This window comes from Gadus morhua, chromosome 7 (genome assembly GCF_902167405.1).
Source record: "Gadus morhua chromosome 7, gadMor3.0, whole genome shotgun sequence".
Lineage (NCBI taxonomy): Eukaryota > Metazoa > Chordata > Actinopteri > Gadiformes > Gadidae > Gadus > Gadus morhua.
In genome coordinates this window covers 11448874-11469541 of record NC_044054.1, presented here as the reverse complement: position 1 = coordinate 11469541, position 20668 = coordinate 11448874, and the positions used below count along the sequence as shown (strand labels likewise).

General features: G+C 44.7%; 1 protein-coding gene and 1 long non-coding RNA gene across 2 annotated transcripts in view; both read right to left on the bottom strand.

Moving 5' to 3' along the window:
- stk32a (serine/threonine kinase 32A) overlaps positions 1-17103 on the bottom strand; it is an 84131-nt gene extending 67028 nt beyond the window's left edge. The window contains exons 1-4 of the mRNA XM_030362412.1: positions 16594-17103; positions 15159-15691; positions 8052-8107; positions 5746-5897 (exon numbers count right to left, since the gene is read on the bottom strand). Of these exons, the coding sequence (XP_030218272.1) occupies positions 5746-5897; positions 8052-8107; positions 15159-15210 (260 nt within the window). The 5' untranslated portion in view covers positions 15211-15691; positions 16594-17103. The remainder of the gene's footprint in view (positions 1-5745; positions 5898-8051; positions 8108-15158; positions 15692-16593) is intronic.
- A 1539-nt stretch (positions 17104-18642) lies between these two features.
- LOC115547987 (uncharacterized) lies at positions 18643-20649 on the bottom strand. Its single transcript, XR_003977457.1, has 2 exons — positions 20388-20649; positions 18643-19877 (listed from the first exon to the last, which is right to left on the bottom strand). It is a non-coding gene; the product is annotated as an uncharacterized LOC115547987 (long non-coding RNA).
- Between the last annotated feature and the right edge of the window lie 19 nt (positions 20650-20668).

The following is a 20668-nucleotide window of genomic DNA, read 5'->3' as shown; positions in this document are numbered from 1 at the left end:
TAACCTGAACCCTGAACCTCACCACAGCCCTAACCAGAAACCGAATCTGGTTAGGGAGGTGGAGCTGGACCAGGTCCAGAGAGGTGGAGCTGGACCAGGTCCAGAGAGGAGGAGATTGACTAGGTCCAGAGAGGTGGAGCGGGAATAGATGTGGAGCTGGACCAGGTCCAGAGAGGTGGAGCTGGAGGTCAAACTCCACCCATAAGGCTCTGCAGTGAGAACAACTTGAACAAAATGGATGCCATTGGTTTTATTCTCAGCGGAAAATGCAGCACTTTAAGATTACGTTTCAGCAATAATATGAATTTTTATAACATTTCTAGCGTTAAATGTGTTTATCATGTTTCGTATGTTAGTTAATGCAATTTTTTCTAATAATGCCGTAGTGATTTATATGGACGCTGCTATCCCTGAAACCACTCAGCTTGCATGGTTGTGTGAATCAATGTCCCTAGGTTATGTAGTCCTCTGAGCTGGTGTGTTGAGTGTTATTCGATGTAACTGAGGGTGTTCTTTTGATTAAAACATTTCAAGTGACCCAGGGACGACATTTCTTCTTCCCGGGGACGGATTAGATCAACGGTTTTCTTTCGGGAAACACTGATGATGTTTACTTTGCTTCCACCCGAAAATCCACTCCAAACCTTACTTTTATGGATACATTTTGTTTATCGAGATAATCATGACCTATTATTGGCGCTTTAAATGTTTTTGAAGCAAACAAATATTGTGTGTGGTGGCACAGAATGACCTGGGACTGAGATACAGACATCTGGTCTCTATATGAACCAGGGCATCAAGGTTTACTAAAATGTGTAGACAATATACTATAAATCCATCCCTGCAGGTAGTGATATCATAAGCAGGTGACCTAGGGGACGAGGAAACTAAGCTAGACCGGGGGCATCAGCATTTTATTTCATGGAAATAAAAGGAATTTCAATAATTCATCTAAACACGTTGGAAAGAGATACACCTGGAACGTTGTGTCTGCATCACTTCCTGTAGGTCTACGGCCTCCATGGAAATCTGAACATTTGCATTGCGTATCCGATATCCCGACGGAGAAACTTTGAATGCTCGAGGGTGTCTCGGATTACGGATTACGGAGTCAGAGTAGTGTACTTTGGCCTTTACTCGAGAATCTTAGCTCAGATGAGTAACGCTATGATTATTGAATCTACATGCAAGCTGCGTGGGATAGGGGATAGCAGCTTCTATATGAATTACCATGGAAACGATGGAAAAAGTTGGATTAACTAACATACTAAACATCATTTACGTTCACTGACTGAAGGCAACCAAAATAAAATGCACATATAATGCAAGAAATGTTATCACAGAGCAATTAAATGCTCAAACTATCTTAAATTCTATTTTCCATAAAACAAAGATCATTTTGTTTTGGCAGACCCGTATTGATGTTATAGGGGACAGTCGATAGGAAGCAAAAACGTAAATATTGGATAGATTTGGATGACCTTTACAAACGACAAAATCTGCGATTAGGTAGGACACCACGTTGTTCTAATCAGGCTTTTACGAATATGCGTTCATTTCGGTAAAATGTCAAAAACAAAAAGGAAGTTATGTTTACTGTCTGCCTAATGTTTCGTTTTTCTAGTAACACCTCACTGTAAGAGAGGCATAATGAAGGAAAAGGCCTTAATAAATGTTGAAATGGCTAAGTGCTGTGAATTATTCTTCCTTGGTATTCTGCATATGCCACTGGCCTCCAGAGCTGTGATCTTCAAAAGGAGCAGAAAGTTTCTGACGGAATACAAAGGCACAGGCGGCAAGAACACACATACCCCGCATTCACAACGCATGCTTTTCTTCTATCCTGATCCCGTGAAATGTTGTGTCACTTTTTTCATATTCATCCTTCAGACTGTGTTCAGAAGCCAAAACAGGGAAAGCCCTTCTAACATCGAGGCCGACTTTAGAGAGCAGATCCACATCCACTAAGTGTCCATTGGAGGAGGAGATACTCTCTGTCCCCCTCGCTCTCTCTGTTTCTCACTCTGCCTGTCTCCCTCTCTCTCTCTCTCTCTCACTCTTTCTCTCTATCGCTCTGTTTCACGCTCCCTCTCTCTCTGTCTCACTCACTCACTCACTAACTCACTCACTCACTCACTCACTCACTCACTCACTCACTCACTAACTCACTCACTCACTCACTCCTTCACTCACTCACTCACTCACTCACTCACTCACTCACTCACTCACTCACTCACTCACTCACTCACTCACTCACTCACTCACTCACTCACTCACCCACACAATCACTCACTTACTCTTTCTCTGTTCGCTCTCTCTCTCTCTCTCTCTCTCTCTCTCTCTCTCTCTCCCTCTCCCTCTCCCTCTCTCTCTCTCTCTCTCTCTCTCTCTCTCTCTCTCTCTCTCTCTCTCTCTCTCTCTCTCTCTCTCTCTCTCTCTCTCTCTCTGCCTCTCTCTACCCTCCACCTCCCTCTCTCTCTGGCAGCAGATGTAAGTATCCCTGGCCGCGCTGCGGACGGTTGTGCATTGTGAGGAATCCCCTTACAGAGCGGCCACAGAGTGCTGCCCAGGCAGGAGTTACTGCCCCCGCACCGAGTGCTGGCACATCACCACGCAGGACAGCGCGGCCGCAGAGACGCTGAGGGCCGTGATGAAGACGACTCAGGGTGATTAAGAGGAACCTGCTCCCTGTTCCCTTGTTTTCTGCTGCGCAAAGCAGTCAGCCTTTTAGACCCTATTTGTTCTACTAGGGAGCCCCTTTACTGTCAGGGGAGCAGGTCAGTTGACTACCACTAAGATCAGGTAGAAAATAGTGAAAAGAGGGATTTTCACTGGAAGACTGGGAAATTGGGTAAGGCTGAAATCATAATCTCAATAGTGTCATCCCGCATATCATAATTAACAGAATCACAAATAAAATAAAAACAGTCTTCAATTCATAAAAATATGAATAACTAACATGCATATAACAACGTGTCGGTAAGACAGCAGAGTACTGACACCCGTTACGGGACAGCCGTCATACACACATGTGTAGCGCATGGATACTGGGTAGTCCGCTGGCAAACAACGCATTAAGAGGCAGCCGTCAGACAGGCAGACAGACAGACGCCTTACAGAAGACGCCTTGCAGAAGATAAGGCAGCCGTTTAACAAATCTCAACACCCTAATGATCCGGTCTTAATGATCTGCCGTGAAGGATGTCGTTCCTGGCTATCTCTCATTGCTGCCTCCTTTGCAACTCCTTGAGAATCCGTTTGAGATGAGGACACTCAAATGTATCTTCATGTTTTCTGTGTATGTTTCTGTGTTCTTATCCCCTGATTGATGTGGCATTATCGTGATCGTGTTTAGGTTTGTTTTAGAAACGGATTGATTTGGAAAGAGAGAGATAGTGATGAGTAGAGAAGTAGGAGAGGAGAGGAGCCGAAGGAGAGGTCAAGAGAAGAGAGGAGAGAGCAGAAAATAGACGGGGAGGAGAGGTGAGCAGAAAATAAGGGAGCAAAAGGGATGAGACGGAGAGTTGAGAAGAGAAGAGAAAAGCTGATACCCAGAGAGGGGGGGTGGTGGAGGAGAGGAGCAGGACAAGGTGGACAGGAGGGGAAATGAGACGGAGGCAGAGGCCGAGCTCCAGCCTGTATCTGGTTCATCACAGCAGCCTCCGCCTGCAGGTAAACCCCCACCCCCACCCCCACCTCCATCACCTTGACCACCCAAACTACAAGGACAACCAGAACAAGTGCCAAGTCACCCCAGCAGGACAGAGAGAGAGAGAGAGAGAGAGAGAGAGAGAGAGAGAGAGAGAGAGAGAGAGAGAGAGAGAGAGAGAGAGAGAGAGAGAGAGAGAGAGAGAGAGAGAGAGAGAGAGAGGGAGAGAGAGAGAGAGAGAGAGAGAGAGAGAGAGAGAGAGAGAGAGAGAGAGAGAGAGAGAGAGAGAGAGAGAGAGAGAGAGAGAGAGAGGGAGAGGGAGAGGGAGAGGGAGAGGGAGAGAAAGAGAGAAAGGGAGAGACAGATGGGCGGGAGTGGGCAACAGAGCTGACCCATGCACAACTTAAGCAAGAAATCTGTCTTACCCCCCAAACAGCATTTAAAATGCTGCCAGAAGCATTAGCTTTCAGTCTGTATTTCATTTATTTTTTTCGGGGAAAGGGGGGCCGGAGGGGGGGGGGGGGGGGGACGGGGACGACGACACAATCAGGCAAGCAAGCAAGCACATGCCACTGGTTTGCTTGATGAGTGTGCTGCATAAACTTCTTCTTCTTCTTCTTCTTCTTCTTCTTCTCCTCCTCCTCCTCCTCCTCCTCCTCCTCCTCCTCCTCCTCTTCCTCCTCCTTCTTCTTCTTCTTCTTCTTCTTCTTCTTCTTCTTCTTCTTCTTCTTCTTCTTCTTCTTCTTCTTCTTCTTCTTCTTCTTCTCCTCCTCCTCCTCCTCCTCCTCCTCCTCCTCCTCCTCCTCCTCCCCCTTCTTCTTCTTCTTCTTCTTCTTCTTCTTCTTCTTCTTCTTCTTCTTCTTCTTCTTCTTCTTCTTCTTCTTCTTCTTCTTCTTCTTCTTCTTCTTCTTCTTCTTCTTCTTCCTCTTTCCAGCTGCATGTTCTGTTTGTTCTCTCGACGTCTTCACTCCAGTCAATCCAAGAGCCACAGCCTTGACTCCCCTTCCTCCTCTTCATTAATGTGTGTTCCCTGCTGCACTGGGGGAGAATTGCCTAAACGGCCGCTAATGACTCTGCTGATTCTCCATGCGTTCTCTGTCTGTCTTTTAGATAATTCAACATCATGCTGCTTAACGACCACCACCAGCAATTAACACGGTCAACATTTGACTGATGGTGATTATAGATGTACAGATACCTAATCATCCTCAACTGCTGAGCTTCTGATGTCATCGATGTGATCCCGGAGTTTTACTTATTCATGGACATTGAACACACGTTTATATTTCATTGACTTAGACGGATTTGTTTATGTGTGTGTGAGTGTGTGTGTGTGTGTGTGTGTGTGTGTGTGTGTGTGTGTGTGTGTGTGTGTGTGTGTGTGTGTGTGTGTGTGTGTGTGTGTGTGTGTGTGTGTGTGTAGGTGTGTGTGTGTGTGTGTGTGTGTGTATGAATGTGTGTTTAGATTTGTGTATGTGTGTGTGTATGTGTGATTGGAAAAAAGTGAAAGAGTAAAAGGTGGTAGAAGAGAGAGAGAGATAGAAACTGAGACAGAGACAGAGAGAGTGTGTGAGAGAGTGTGAGAGAGTGTGCGAGAGAGAGGAAGAGAGTGTGAGAGGAAGAGAGAGGGATAGAGAGAGAGAGTCTGTGAGAGAGAGAGAGAGAGAGTGATGGCGTTCAAACAGAGTGAAACGTGTATTGAATGAGAGAAACAAAGAAATACAGTCACGGCGTACTGAAGAGACGAGTAATCAGGATCCACACATTGCCCCAGAATAGCTGTACTTATTTGAGCTGTTCCATGAAGCAAGGCGTGCAGCAGCACAGGAAACAGGGGTTCATTAAGGAACAGCAGCCATGACTCAGAGACAGGATTCTGCTTCTGGTTTGGGAATTATCGAGGTGAGGTCACAGTGTATAATGGGCTTTATAACAGTCATGAAGGTAAGTAACCCAAGGTTACACAAGCAATTATTCAGGGAATAGCACAAAGCAAGCAGTTTTTTTTGTTTATCCAATAAAACATAGATCGTCAACCATGCAGGCGCACACCCCACACGTATGCACCCCACACACACACTGCAGCAGCAGCTCACCAGAAGTTGACGAGGAAGGGGTGCTCAAGGTTCTTCATGATCTGCAGCTCTTTGAGGACATTCCTCACTTCGTTCCTCTCAACACACTTCAGCTTGTTCATGTACTTCATGGCGTACATCTTTTTGGTGTCCTTCTTCTGCACAATGCACACCTGGAAAGAAAAGAGACCGTAGAATAAGGTTTTTTTGTTTCATTTGTGATTCATGCTTTTGTCGTGTAAGCACATGTGACGCATCGACCTTCAGCCCCCTACCAATATTGTTTTGGTTTTTCATTCACTGTGTTTGAACAAATCGCTGACAAATAATGAAAGAACGTCTTTCTTTACCAGCAGGATCAGCACCAACTACGGCATGAGTCGCTGTAAAAACAAAAAAGGTGGACTCCCGCAGCGCATTCATTATGGATTGAGAAGCGGTCGATACATGATGAGCTTTCTGCGTCGGCACTTCCAATGTTTCCCAATTGAGGTGGGCGTTAAAGCCCGCCCTATAGCGCTGATGCTAGCGACGCTCCGGTTCCCACCTGGATGCTGCGCTCAAAGAAAGAAAATGTAACTTTATGAGTTTTTCTAACATTAATAGGAGATCCTCTAGCCTGCCAATGGTCAGTAGTTAGAAATAGGCATGAGCTGGCACTAATGCTGGGACGACGCGTCGACGTCATCGATGACGTGAAAATTGTGCGTCGATAAAAAAATAAAAAAATAAAAAGAAGATGGGCGTAGTAGCAACGCGCGTGGCTACTCAGACTTTCATAAGTGCAAGGCGCCACGCACTCGTTCCTCTAAAGTTAGGAATTATTTAATGTAAAAGGAAACGATTCCGTGATATGTCGTCTTTGCAAAATGGAGATGACTTTCCATTCTAGCACCACGGCAATTCCCCAGCACCTGAAGAGGCGCCACCCGGTAGCAGCTGCAGATGACCGAGCACCGTGGAATTCTAAGAATGCATTACTTTGCACTTTTATTTTGGAATTTAAAGGCAATAAACATGTATTGAAATGTTAAGGAATTCATATTTTTTTCATTCAGATATGTAAATCAACATGTATAAATTGCTATTAGTCAATTAATGAGGAGATAATTGATAATCGAATCGAATCGAAATCGAATCAGACTGAAAAAATGAATCGTTAGATTAATTGATGCATCGAAAAAATAATCGCTGGATTAATCGTTTAAAAAATAATCGTTTATTTTTAGCAGCGTGCCAGCCCTAGCTGGCACGCTGCATGCTTCCGAGACGGTTGTGCCTCGGCAGCGGGCAGCGTGGCCCCGGCGGGAGGCAATGGCGGGCAACAATCCCTTTCTCCTCCATGTCGCGGTTCAGTCTACTTCAGATTGATGTGGAAGTGGAAGAACCAGAGACATCGGAGAACCCGACGCAGTCGTTTGAGATTCAGAATATCGTCTGGAGGCCCACACTGCTTTTTGCCATGGTAATATATATCATATGATATAGATATCTATGTATAATATGATATAAGTTAGATATAGAGCTCCAGGACTCCCGCCGGAGCATCCAGAGTGTTCTACAATATTTACAGAACAAGGCCAAAGGCTGCGTGCGCCTCGCCATTGCGATACATCCACTGTAAACAGAGCGCATCGTACCGTGGCTGCAAGCTGCTCAGGGCCACACCCCCACCATCCACCTTGACCCGCCTCTAAAAAATGGGTATGTCTGTCGGAGGCTCATTGTGGGACTAGCTCGTAGTGGCTGTAATTCTGCACCAAGGCTGAATTTCTTGAACGTCTTCAAATACTGTATTAAGGGCCCACTAATGCCTATATATAAGCATTGATTAATTAGCATGCCTTGGGACCTTCAATGTATAATCCTCAGAGGATAAAATAATGACAACAACAAGGTTAGGGCAACATCACCTGTTGAACCATCAGAAAGAACCATTACACCAACCACGCTGCAGTCTTCTTTGAAGACTAGACAATACTCTTAATGTTGATCAATACAATCCCTTCTTCATTTATTTAAAGGGTGCTTCAACAGTCCATAAAGTGGCAATTTCTGGCATCCTAAAAGATCATTGAACCTACAGCTACAAAGAGCCAGCCAGTCACCGGTAACTTCATTCTTAAATACTTAAAAAAACGAATTAAAACAACAAATTAACCCACCTTTAGAGCGCAGGCCATCTTGTCATGCAATTTGTTTAATGGTTTTAGTTCCTCATTTATTTTCTCATTTAAGCAAAGTACATGAGTTGACTGACACCACTCCAACCCATATTGGAGTGGTGTCAGTCAGTGTGTGTGTGTGTGTGACCAAAGAGTACTTACTTTTCCAAAGCTTCCTTTACCGATAGCCCTCAGAATCTGGAAGTGGTCGAAATTTACTGTGAAGAGAAAAGAAGAAAAAAATATTTTAAGCTTTTATGAAAATAAGAAACAGAGCATAAAATTGAAGTCATTTATGTGTGCAAGCCTTGAATAAAGAATATGTATGAGGGTGACGGTTATCAGCCCGTACACAAGAAAGAAGTGCTCTGAAAACCTATGAACTCGATTTGAGAGTCCCAATCTGTGAAAGTGGTTTAGTACGATTTAGCTGTTTGGTTCCTCGGTTGAGTGAATCAGGCATGTTTCCATTGAGCCAAAACTGAAAAAATACCCAGAAGAGTATATACATCGATGCACATATACATAACATAATGTAATGATCATATCATAAGTCAACCACTCAGCGTGAATATAGAAACAGACCCTGAGTCTTTGTTTTGGCTCACTGGGGCTGCCATGGCTTTCCACAAAGACAGAACCACTGTTTGCTCTCTACTCAGAAACACATGTGCGCACCCGCACCCAACCACACGCACACACACACACACACACACACACACACACACACACACACACACACACACACACACACACACACACACACACACACACACACACACTCACACACACACATACACACAAACGCACACAAACATACACAAACACACACACATACACACACACACACACACACACAAACACACACACACACACACACACACACACACACACACACACACACACACACACAAATGCACACAAACAAACATTCACACCGTGACACAAAAGCACCCACACAAACACCCATTCACACACAAAAAAACACACACACACACACACACACACACACACACAAATGCACACAAACAAAAACACACACACAATTGGCCAGGCTTAGTAGATGTATTGGATGTGACAGGTAATGCTATGCTCTGTTAGTTACATATCAGCGGCACTTCCCCCTCTCTCGATATCTGTTGGAGTGTTTACATGACCGCTGATTGCAACCATTGCAACCATATGAGACCCACTTTAACACACACACATACACGCACACACATGCTCTCTCTTAAATACACACAAACACTCAATATAGGCAACTGGCAGTATTTTTTCTCTTCTTTATGATGTCCGCCCCAAACCCCTGCTGCTATAAGTGTTTGTGCACACACACAAACACACACACACTCACGCACACACACACACACAAATACACACACACACACACACACACACACACACACACACACACACACACACACACACACTCACGCACACACACACACACAAATACACACAAACACACACACACACACACACACACACACTCAGAGGAAGTAAATACGATCATTTAATCTCCTCAGCTACTTTGAGACCCTCCTCTGAGCAGAGAGAGAGAGAGAGAGAGAGAGAGAGAGAGAGAGAGAGAGAGAGAGAGAGAGAGAGAGAGAGAGAGAGAGAGAGAGAGAGAGAGAGAGAGAGAGAGAGAGAGAGAGAGAGAGGGAGAGAGAGAGAGAGAGAGACACAGAGAGAGAGAGAGAGAGAGAGAGAGAGAGCGAGAGAGAGAGAGAGAGAGAGAGAGAGAGAGAGAGAGAGAGAGAGAGAGAGAGAGAGAGAGAGAGAGAGAGAGAGAGAGAGAGAGAGAGAGAGAGAGAGAGAGAGAGAGACACAGAGAGAGAGAGAGAGAGAGAGAGAGAGAGAGAGAGAGAGAGAGAGAGAGAGAGAGAGACAGGGAGAGAGAGCATGCGTGTTTGTGAGATAGATACATGCATAGAAAGAGGATGACGAGGAGGAAGAGGAGGATGAAGAGGGGGCGGAAGAGGAGGTCGAGGAGGAGGTGAAGGTGGTGGAGGAGGAGGGAGAGGGGGAGAAGGAGGAGTTGGAAAAGATGGAGGAGGGGGAGGAGGAGTAGGAGGGGGAGGAGGAGGAGGAAACGAGGAATGAACTGGGGAAACGAGGGCCGTAATGTGCTCTACATTAGCACTAAGTGAAGCTTGACATTGACATGACATGCTGGAAAATGACGTTGGATGACTGACACCCATCCAATAGATGAAATGATCTTGCACCACCCGTAGCCATTTAATAGCGATATAGTTATTTTTCTCTGTATTTAGTTCCCCTTGGAACGAATTAATGAAATTAACTGAGAAACTCATCAGGTAATCAATTCAAACCATGCTTGGATTGCAGGTAAAAAACAGAAAGGCTTGGCTGCTTGATCTGATTGATGTTGCGTTTAATTCCTCAAGCACCCGCCCACCCTCCCACCCCCACCTGCCCCCCCTCCCCCCCTCCCTTCCTCTCCCTCCTCCCTCCTTCTCCCTCCCCCCTTTCATACCCAGAAGTGCAGTTCTTTCCAAGAACGGCGACCCAGGAACCCTGTGAGTGGCACATCTCACCCTGGGATGGCGCCCGGTGACGTCAGCTCAACGAGAGGCGGCTGTGAGACCCACTCCACATGAATGAATCATGAGCCCTGAATGATAGCAGGAGTATTAACAGCACTTTCATTAACAGCTGTTATTCCTCTTTTTTCTGCTTGTATCCCCGATGGATATTTCGAGCGTGTCGTGACAGATCCTCTTATTGCAGGCGCACACACCTTTGGGTCTCGGGTGTCTGAACCGTCTGTCCGTCTGTCCCCAGTAAAGCTGTCCCTACACCTGCCGTCCTTTGTTCGCTCTTCTGAAACCACATTCTTGAAATTGGACTGGTTTGTATAGGTCGTCCAAAACACCTCAGAGGATCGTTTTAGCCCCCTAACCAAACAGCAATAAGTCACACATGTCAAGGATCTGTCTGCAAGAACTAAATGGATGACATTCGTTATGTTCTCACTGTCAAACATTTTAAGATAGTTTCAGCATTAAAATGTGATTTGATAACATTCCTAAACATAGATGTGCATTATAAGTCGTAATCTTGAATCAGTGAACATATATGATGTTTAGTATGTTAGTTACTGCAACGTTTTCTAACACTGCCGTGGTGCTTCATGTCTACGCTGCTATCCCTGAAACCACTCAGCTAGCATGTTGTGTGAATCAATGTCCTTGGGTTGTGCAGTCCTCTGAGCTGTTGTGTTGAGTGCTATTTCATGTAACTGAGGGTGTTCCTTCAAATAAAACATTTCAAGTGACCCAAGGACGACATTGCTTCTTATTTGGGACGGATTAGTACAGGTTCTTTTGGGACAGAAGTTTAAGCTTTGCTTACGCCTTAAAATTCCCTGCAGGGCAAAAAGTGACACAAACACTTATAGTGTGTGGGGGCACAGAATGACTTAGACATAAATATGTCTGGCCTCTATTATTTAAATCATGACAATAAGGTTTACTAAATTTTGCAGAAAATGTACTATAAATCCAGCCCTACAGGAAGTGATGTTAACAGGTGGGGGTCAAGGACACTTTGGAGTAAGCTAGAGACCTGGGGTCTGTTTTAAATGTAAGAGGGACTCGAGGATATAAACAATATTTTATTTGATCACTAACCTACAGGAGGTTATTAAAAAAGCATCATCAAATGCGCCATTGAAACACATCGGCCCTTTGACATATCATCAGTTTAGCCATGCCATCGTCTGGGTTACATTGCTTCCATTCTACAAAATCAAATAGGCTACTTTCTATACTGAAGTCCCTTGTTGTGTAACTTTACTCTTTCTGTTTCCTGCATTTAGTCTCAGGCCTTTCATGAGCAAATGCCACCAACAGTATCATCAAATATTCCTTTCCTCTTCTATAGAAGAACACTATATTGCCGTCAGTATTGTTTCGTAACATTTTTCCAACGACAGTATTGACAATGGATTAATGAAGTCGGAGGGCCCAAATGATTTATGTGTTTTTAAACAAAACTAATTGCATCTGGGCCGGCCAAAATATTTTTTCATTCTACAAACATTTATATATATTTCAAAAAGTGTGTTAAAAAGGAATTCCGGTGTAAAAAGGATTTGGGATATGTTTTGTATGATGACGAGTTGAAACGTTCGTTTTGGAGAACAAAAAACGCATATAGACGCTTTCTTCAGTTGGCTGTTTTTAGCCGATTCTATCAAAACGCTATAAACTTGGAACAATGGGGGCAGTGGTTATGGTAAAAACTAAATCGCTATTTTAAACCATTTAAAAAGTGTCAGCAACACACAAGCTGTGTTCGCCCATCTACTTATCGAGTCTTAAAAACAAAATGGCGTCGACGGGTGATCTACTGATGGTATTGTCTGTATAAAATGTACTTTTTAATAAACAATCTGTACACTTACAAAGTTCTGAATGCCTCGTTTTATATGTTAAGACCCTTATTGTACTACCAAAGAAGTGTCGGGCTACTTCTAGCCTTTTAAATGGTTTAAAATAGCGATTTAGTTTTTACCATAACCACTGCCCCCATTGTTCCAAGTTTATAGCGTTTTGATAGAATCGGCTAAAAACAGCCAACTGAAGAAAGCGTTGATAAGCGTTTTTTGTGCTCCAAACGAACGTTTCAACTCGTTATCATACAAAACATATCCCAAATCCGTTTTACACCGGAACTCCCCTTTAATACACATTTATCATAAATGATTATGCTATTATAAGGAAAGATGGAACTATGGAACTATGTATCAAATATATATATATATAAGATATATATCAAATATATATACATAAAATATATATATATATATATATATATATATATATATATATATATATGTTTTGATTGGCTGATTGCAGTGGCGCTAGTCGTCCTACGGGGGCGCTGAGCGGGAAACTGATCTTATAGCAGATCATTAAAGGTCCAATGGCAGGTCAATTTTTGGATCCTCTGTATACCGGTGTTAGTGGCCCCTAATACAGTATTTGAAGACTCATCCCCGAAAATAGCATACGCTAGTGTTAACAGTGGAGTGATCACAATGGCTCGGATTCAGAATATCATCCGGAGGCGGAAACAGCTTTTGGCCGTGTTCTGTAAATATTCTAGAACAGTTCCGGCAGGAGTCCTGGAGCTCTATATCTAAATAATATCATATTATATAATATATATTATCAAAGCCAAAAGATGTGTGCGCCTCCGGATGATATATGAATCTCAAACGACTGCATCGGGTTCTCTGACGTCTCTGGTACTTCCACAACGAGACCAGTAGTGGGGGTTATCTCGGCCATGGTTGAGAAGGAATCGGGGGAAAGGAACTTTGGCTCCCTTAAGTCAAGATTGAACATGAAGGAGAAAGGGATTGATGCCCGGGATTGTCTCACGACGGAGCTCCGCTGCCGGGTTTTCTGACGGGGCCGTAAGAGAACCCGACGCAGTCTAGTCTTTTCACCAAATGGGAACTTTACGCAAGCTTACGTTATTGTGTTGCGTGCTATGCGCCATTACACCAACAGCAGAACGGTTATCCAAATAACAAAAAGGTGTACATCACTTGTCTCGTGACTTATTTTGCTGTCAATCAAAAATATGCACGTTATTCCGGGATTGTGGGTTTTAGACACGCTCGCTCCTTTGATTAAAAAATAAAAGGCAGGGATTGTCCGTCAGCTTCGCGGTATTTATTTCACCAAAAGCAAAAGGAAAACATGAAGATCAACATAAATCTTTTCTAACATACATCAAAAGAGCTGTCACTGAGCGGTTAAAAAACTGTACCGCTTCCCGTCTGGCTATTCACCTGTGGCTCCTCTCCTAAATACACACAGGTACGCTTCATTCACCCAAATACGGCATCAGAAATGGCTCTAACAACTTGCGTCACAGGGTGTGTATTCACACACACACATGTGGCGCTCACACTGTTGTAGCTCATTGTCTCATTGGCGGGCAAAATTCTCGGCACGGGCAAAGCAGAGAAAGGGGAGGTAAACTTGCCCCTTATGACGACATATGGGGCAAATTCCAAATTGGCCGGTCTGGGCTTTCAATTTTTCAACTCATATTAATGTTAGAAAACCTCATGAAGTGAAATTGAAAGGACCTTTAAAGGAACGCAGCAGCTGCCCCTTCGGTTCTTATGCATTTATATTTGAATAGAATTGAGTAGAAAATATGAGAATACAAAAAAAAAGAAATATGTAAATGCATTAATATTTGTCCAACTTCCATGGCCGTGTACAAAGTTGTTTCAGCTATATAAGCTCAATTTCCTATTAAATGCTATTTTTGTTTGTTTTTTTCTGCATGTATTTATTTGTTAAGGTTATTGAACATGTTGGTCAATGGCGGTTTTAAAAATGTCAGTTTATAACAGTATATAGCCTATATATACTAGCAAATAGTCTCCAGCAATCAGAGGGCCAGAAAGCCATCCTTGCTTTAACATTAATAACAGAAAATGAAATGCCTGTGTAGAAGCCTGAATCCATGACTAAGGCATTATTTAATCTAATTGGACATCAGCCAATGTTAAATATATTCAAAGAAAGTGACCTGAATCGATACATTCACATTGTGTCGCCTACTCATGTACTCAAAAATATTTAGAAAATAACCCAAAGATAAGATAAAGATAGATCTCTGCCCACTAGAATGAAAACATCCTTGACGCAGAACAGCTCAAGCATTGGCGCGATTCCAATTTAAAAGACATCAGATATTATGTTAAAAAGTAAAATGACACTCTATGCAGTCATCCGTGACATGACTTGACTGAACTTGATGAAGGCTTTTATGGAATATTTGGAAGGAATATATCTTAATATATATTTGTGTATTATACAAGTGTGACAAATTGTAATCCATTGCACATTGGCCAATGCATGTATTTTATTTGCCTGGTTGATCTAACCTCAGTTGCATTAGGTTTAAATAATTTACCCTGCATAAAGGAAAACTGTAAATATATACATATATATATATATATATATATATATATATATATATATATATATATATATATATATATATATATATATATATAACTCTAACTATCTATAATAGGCCTAATTAATACAAACAGATTTTAACCCTTCTCTCATCAGCACCAAACTTCCTTTTATAGGTCCCATTTCAAAGTTGAAGATTTAAAATGAAATGTTCAAAGCTTGAACTTTAAAAGAGGTTAATTAGCCTATTGTAACCTTTAATAGATCCAGGGTGTGTTGTACTCACTGTCGTTAGACTCGTCCTCGACGGGGGTCTTGCTGGACTGGCCCAGCCCCATGGTGGTGATGCTCTGGGTCCCTCACTGTCTTCAGCTCAACAGATCACACATCCCCGTCCGAGGCATGCCCAGCCTCCTCCGAAATACCCCTCAAAGCACTCACACACAAACAGGACCTCCTCGACCTGAGCACACACACATCCACACACTCACACAGACACACGCACAGACGTCCGGCAGAATCCGATGACGTTTTCGCTGATTCTTAAAGTCTGGCTGTCTGTCGTTGAGACCCGCGGACAGTGGGTATTTAGCAGGTGGATGTAGGCGGGAAGGCTCGCGGGTTATCAGCTGCCCCCCTGTTGACTCGCGGACATTAACGGGGTCCTTCGTCCGTGTGGAAAACGAATCTCACAACGCAAAGCAAAGACAATCCAAAAGTCCCTCGAAATAGGCGAGGAATTGAAGAATGGATTGTCTCCTGGAAGTTCCTCAGGATTGACTGCTGATCCTCTTACTCACAGCTGACCGTGAGTCGAACCTGTGAAGGGAAAATAAACACATGACAACACTAAATCCAGATAGGGGGGGGGGGGGGGGGCACGGGGGGGGGGGGGGGGGGGGGGGGGGGGGGAGACAGAGAGGGGGGGGGGGGGGGGGGGGGGGGGGGGGGGGGGGGGTGGGGGGGGGGGGGGGGAGAGAGAGAGAGAGAGAGAGAGAGAGAGAGAGAGAGAGAGAGAGAGAGAGAGAGAGAGAGAGAGAGAGAGAGAGAGAGAGAGAGAGAGAGAGTAGCATATGAACTACCCCCACATGATGTGGTTTCACATTAACACATAACATATCACCAGCAAACGACCCCTCATCACCATCAGTCACATTTGATCTGAGCAGCCCTTCCTAATTGTCCCTGGCACCAAACTTCAAACCAAATGGTCTAATATGCCGCATTTAATTCACAAAGACAAAGAGGGTCTCATACTTATTCATAAAACATATGCAGCTCATTGGCTTGTAGCCCTCAGCGCTTACCTTAAATTAATCCCTTATCTCATCTCAAAGCCAGGGCTGGAGTTTGGGCATTTCTGAGCAGCTATAGTCTGCACTGTCAACTTCAATGTACTGCAACTGCTGCCTTGCACAAGCGTTCGCATACACACTGAACACTAGCACAGCAGGGGGTTTTAACTTGGCAGACATAGGGACTGGGCCACTGCATTAAGGACTGCTTCACATTCTGACCGTACGGCCACTGCAGTCTGAGCACCGGTCCGGTGAAACATCCCAAACTCCGGGGGAGAGAGGAGAGCGTGGAGCCGCAGTGCTGGAGGAAGCATCATCCAGGACGCCACTGATCCAATGGAGCGGAGGGGGTGTGTGGGGGGGGGGCATGCACAGAATACAAAGTAGGCTCTGCATGTATAAACACTTGGAAGGGCTTCCTACCTTTCAACGCAAACGCCTTTCCAAAAGAAACAGGATTCCCCGGTGACGGTGAGATGAGCGGTAGCGGAACCCTTTCCATCCGTTGTACGCCGCTTGGACTCCGCATCGGGACACCTGCCTGCCGCCAGAGCACGAGACGAGACGAGACCCTTGCAGCCGTCAGACCCTTGACAACACGAGACCCCTGCAGCCGTCAGACCACTGTCAACACGAGACCCCTGCCTCAAACTGACGACGACACACCGATCTACAGACTACCGGAGCATCGATCAGGCATCACAGGAGTGGAATCGGAGGCGGTGTGTTCCCCTGACCGCAGTTCTCTGCTGCGTTGAATGACGTTAAGGACCACGACGATGACTGTATTTCAACAATAGGCACCGCGGGGAGGCTGCAGGGGAGCGTAGAGTGACCTCCAGACTGAGAGACGTTGCCGCCGCTTTACCGTTAACCACCGGTGAGTGTCTCGAGAGGCACGTGCCACACACGGGGCGATGTAACTTGCTCCGCCGTTCTAACAGGTCGTTGTGTGTTTGCTACGCAGCCACCAAGAGAATACCACTCATCATAACATTATAACATTTGAGTGATTCCAATGTAACTCATAAGAATAGGACAGATGTCCTATTCTTATATTATAATGAAATATGTGTTTCATATGAACACCCTCCCCCCAAAAACATAAACCCACGTGGTAGCGTGCACATACCCCCCCAACCCCCCCCCCCCCCCCCCTTACACACACACACACACACACACACACACACACACACACACACACACACACACACACACACACACACACACACACACACACACACACACACACACACACACAGAGAAACATACACACACAAACACACACACACAACACACACACTAAAGCCAATTGGCTTCATACCAAACATTTATTCAGTCACTTCTGAATCCTACACCGCATGGCTCATGGCACTGGGGAGTGCCGCAGAGGAAAGCCAGCCAGATCTGGATCAGAGCTCTCCCCCTCCTCTATCCTCCATCATACTCTTACTTCTCCTGGCGTCCAGCTAATGATTGTAAACGCGGTCATCCATTAAAGAGGTCGCCGGGCCCCCCTGCTAAATATAGTGGGCCAAGGTCAAGGGACCGCTCTGAGGAGGGTGTAGGCAGAGAGGCGGGGGGGGGGGAGTACAGCAATATGCTTACAGTGCATATATACAGCACAGTCCTCCTCACAGCTCCACCAGGCCCACGCGCCAACACTCCCCTCAGAGAGAGAGAGAGAGAGAGAGAGAGAGAGAGAGAGAGAGAGAGAGAGAGAGAGAGAGAGAGAGAGGGAGAGGGAGAGAGAGAGAGAGAGAGAGAGAGAGAGAGAGAGAGAGAGAGAGAGAGAGAGAGAGAGAGGGAGAGAGAGAGAGAGAGAGAGAGAGAGAGAGAGAGAGAGAGAGAGAGAGAGAGAGAGAGAGAGGGAGAGAGTGGGAAACCTAGCCTCCTAACCTGGGAACCAATGCTAAGGGTTAGATAGCATTATGGAGAATGATGGCTCGAGGTGGTCTATGCCGTTCCCCTCTGTGTCCTGTGTTCTTCCAGATAACATGAGCAATGGGCATGTCATCCCTTTCCCAGACAAAGACTAAACACCATCTCCAAGGGTAACCTCCTGCAAGGATGTTCTTCTCAAATTCTTATGTCATGGTCTGAATAGCGTTAGACAAGAGCCAAGGTTCCGGACTAAGGAATTGGTATCGAGGGACTGCAGTCAAGGCTAAGTAACTAGCTCCATCTTGTGGATGCAATCTGACATATTAGGCACACACTAACCACACACACACACACACACACACACACACACACACACACACACACACACACACACATGCACTAACACACACACACTCACATACAAATAGTACTACACAAACAATATGCAAGCAGGTAAATACATTTATGAATTAAATGGGTTATTGTTTTTAAAGATTGTATCACTAATTGTTGCTTGACTTTAGTATCTTTTCTTCACATTTCTGATTTTCAAAGTTCAATCTACCATAATGAAAGAACAACAAACAAAAAGGCTGCAATCCTTTAATTTGCATTGTGGCAAAAGATAAAAGAGAAGTTACCAGCAATACCACTGCAAATTACAGCATTTAACATCCGGCCTTCTCTTTGTAAGTGTGGCTAAAGCAAACAATGAGATCCCTGCCATTGGCGTTGTAAATATGGTATTGCATCCATGACCACCAACAGTGTGCATAGAAACCATTTGTCATTCTGTCAGCTCTCTTAATGTGTGATTGAGATGAAAAAGGCACAGCACAAATGAGGCCCACAGCAAGATTCAAACAATATCATAAGAAGCATTAGGCCTCAGAATTATTTTGGTTGAATGTTATAGCGGCACATATCACGAGGTAGGAAGAATGAGAATGTGTTAGGGAGGTGAGGTTGGTTCTCCAGTAGTTTTCCATTCACTTAGCATCTATGCCCACGTCCCAGCCAGTGATCCCTGCAGCCTTCCTAGAAGGCTGGTCTGGGTCCGTCCGTCTGAGGTATTAGGCTATCAAAATCAGCCTTCAGTGTTGGTGCTGCCACTGTTTTTCTGTGGACTTCAGCGTTACAGCTTAACCCAGGTATGGCAATACCCTGGGCGTAGCCAATAACCTTAAAGAGCAAGGTTATTGGGTATCAGAGCATATAAATGTAAGGTTAGTGGCTGTTAAACCAAACTAAAACATTGGAGTTAGTCGGTATCAAAGCATCCTATAACAGTAGGGTTAGTGGTTATCAAAGTCAACTTAAACAGTAGAGTTAGTGGCTATCAAAGCATCCTATAACAGTAGGGTTAGTGGTTATCAAAGTCAACTTAAACAGTAGAGTTAGTGGCTATCAAAGCATCCTATAACAGTTGGGTTAGTGGGCACCAAGGCAAGCTTAAACAGTGGGGTTAGTGGGTGTCAAATCATCCTTGACCGATTAAAATTAATTGGTGCAAAAGTATGAAACCTGCACCCATGCAGGGTTCTGCAAGACTGCATTCCTTATAAACGAGTGCTACATTGCTACAAATGTGCTCCTATCAAACCATCATCTCCCTCTCTTCTGTCAGTTCTGTTGTTCCTGTCGTCTGACTCTGACTCTGATTTATTGGGCTTTTAGCTGACAGAGCAGGTTCTTCAAAGCCCTCCCCAGGTAATTGCTCCCCATGTCACTCTTCGTCCCCGAACACAGATCCAATATGGAGTCCTCTTGGAGACATCAACTCCATTTAATGGAACAAGGAATCAGTGAAGGAACGGGGCAACCTGGAGGAAAAAAATAACATTCTGGTACTCAGTTAATCCTTTTAGAATGTGTATCATTATGAAGATTGTGGTCAATAAAACAAATGTTAATTTGGAGGAACGAGTAGACATTGGCATTGGCTAAACTTCGCTACGGGAAAAAAAATAAAATACACTCAAACACGCACGCATGAGCACACACGCAAGCAAACACACACACACACACACACACACACACACACACACGCACACACACATGCTCACACAAACAGACACACACATTCACACACATATGCACATACACAGACAGAAACACGCACACACACACACAGACACACACACACAGACACATGCACACACGTATGAACAAACATACACACACACAAAAACACACACGCACACACACACACACACACACACACACACACACACACACACACACACACACACACACACACACACACACACACACACACACACACACACACACACACACACACACACACACAACATTGGGTTATAAAGACATACCTAGAAGAAGGGAGTCTTGGTTCTGCAGTTGCCTTATCGATTTGAGAGTGAAACATTAGTCATGCCTGGGACTGCACACAGGCCCAAGAGGAAAAGGAATATGCCAATCGACATATAAAGCCCTTCCTTCAGCCGTGACCAGACAAGACCCCTCATCTCGGCGTCGGCTCAGCGTGGCTCATCTGGGATACTGCGTCACTGTGCTGCTTGTCTACCTGACTGTGCCTGTGAATTTGCTGCAGTGCTAGTGCAGCCCCCCCCCCCCCCCCCCCCCCCCCCCC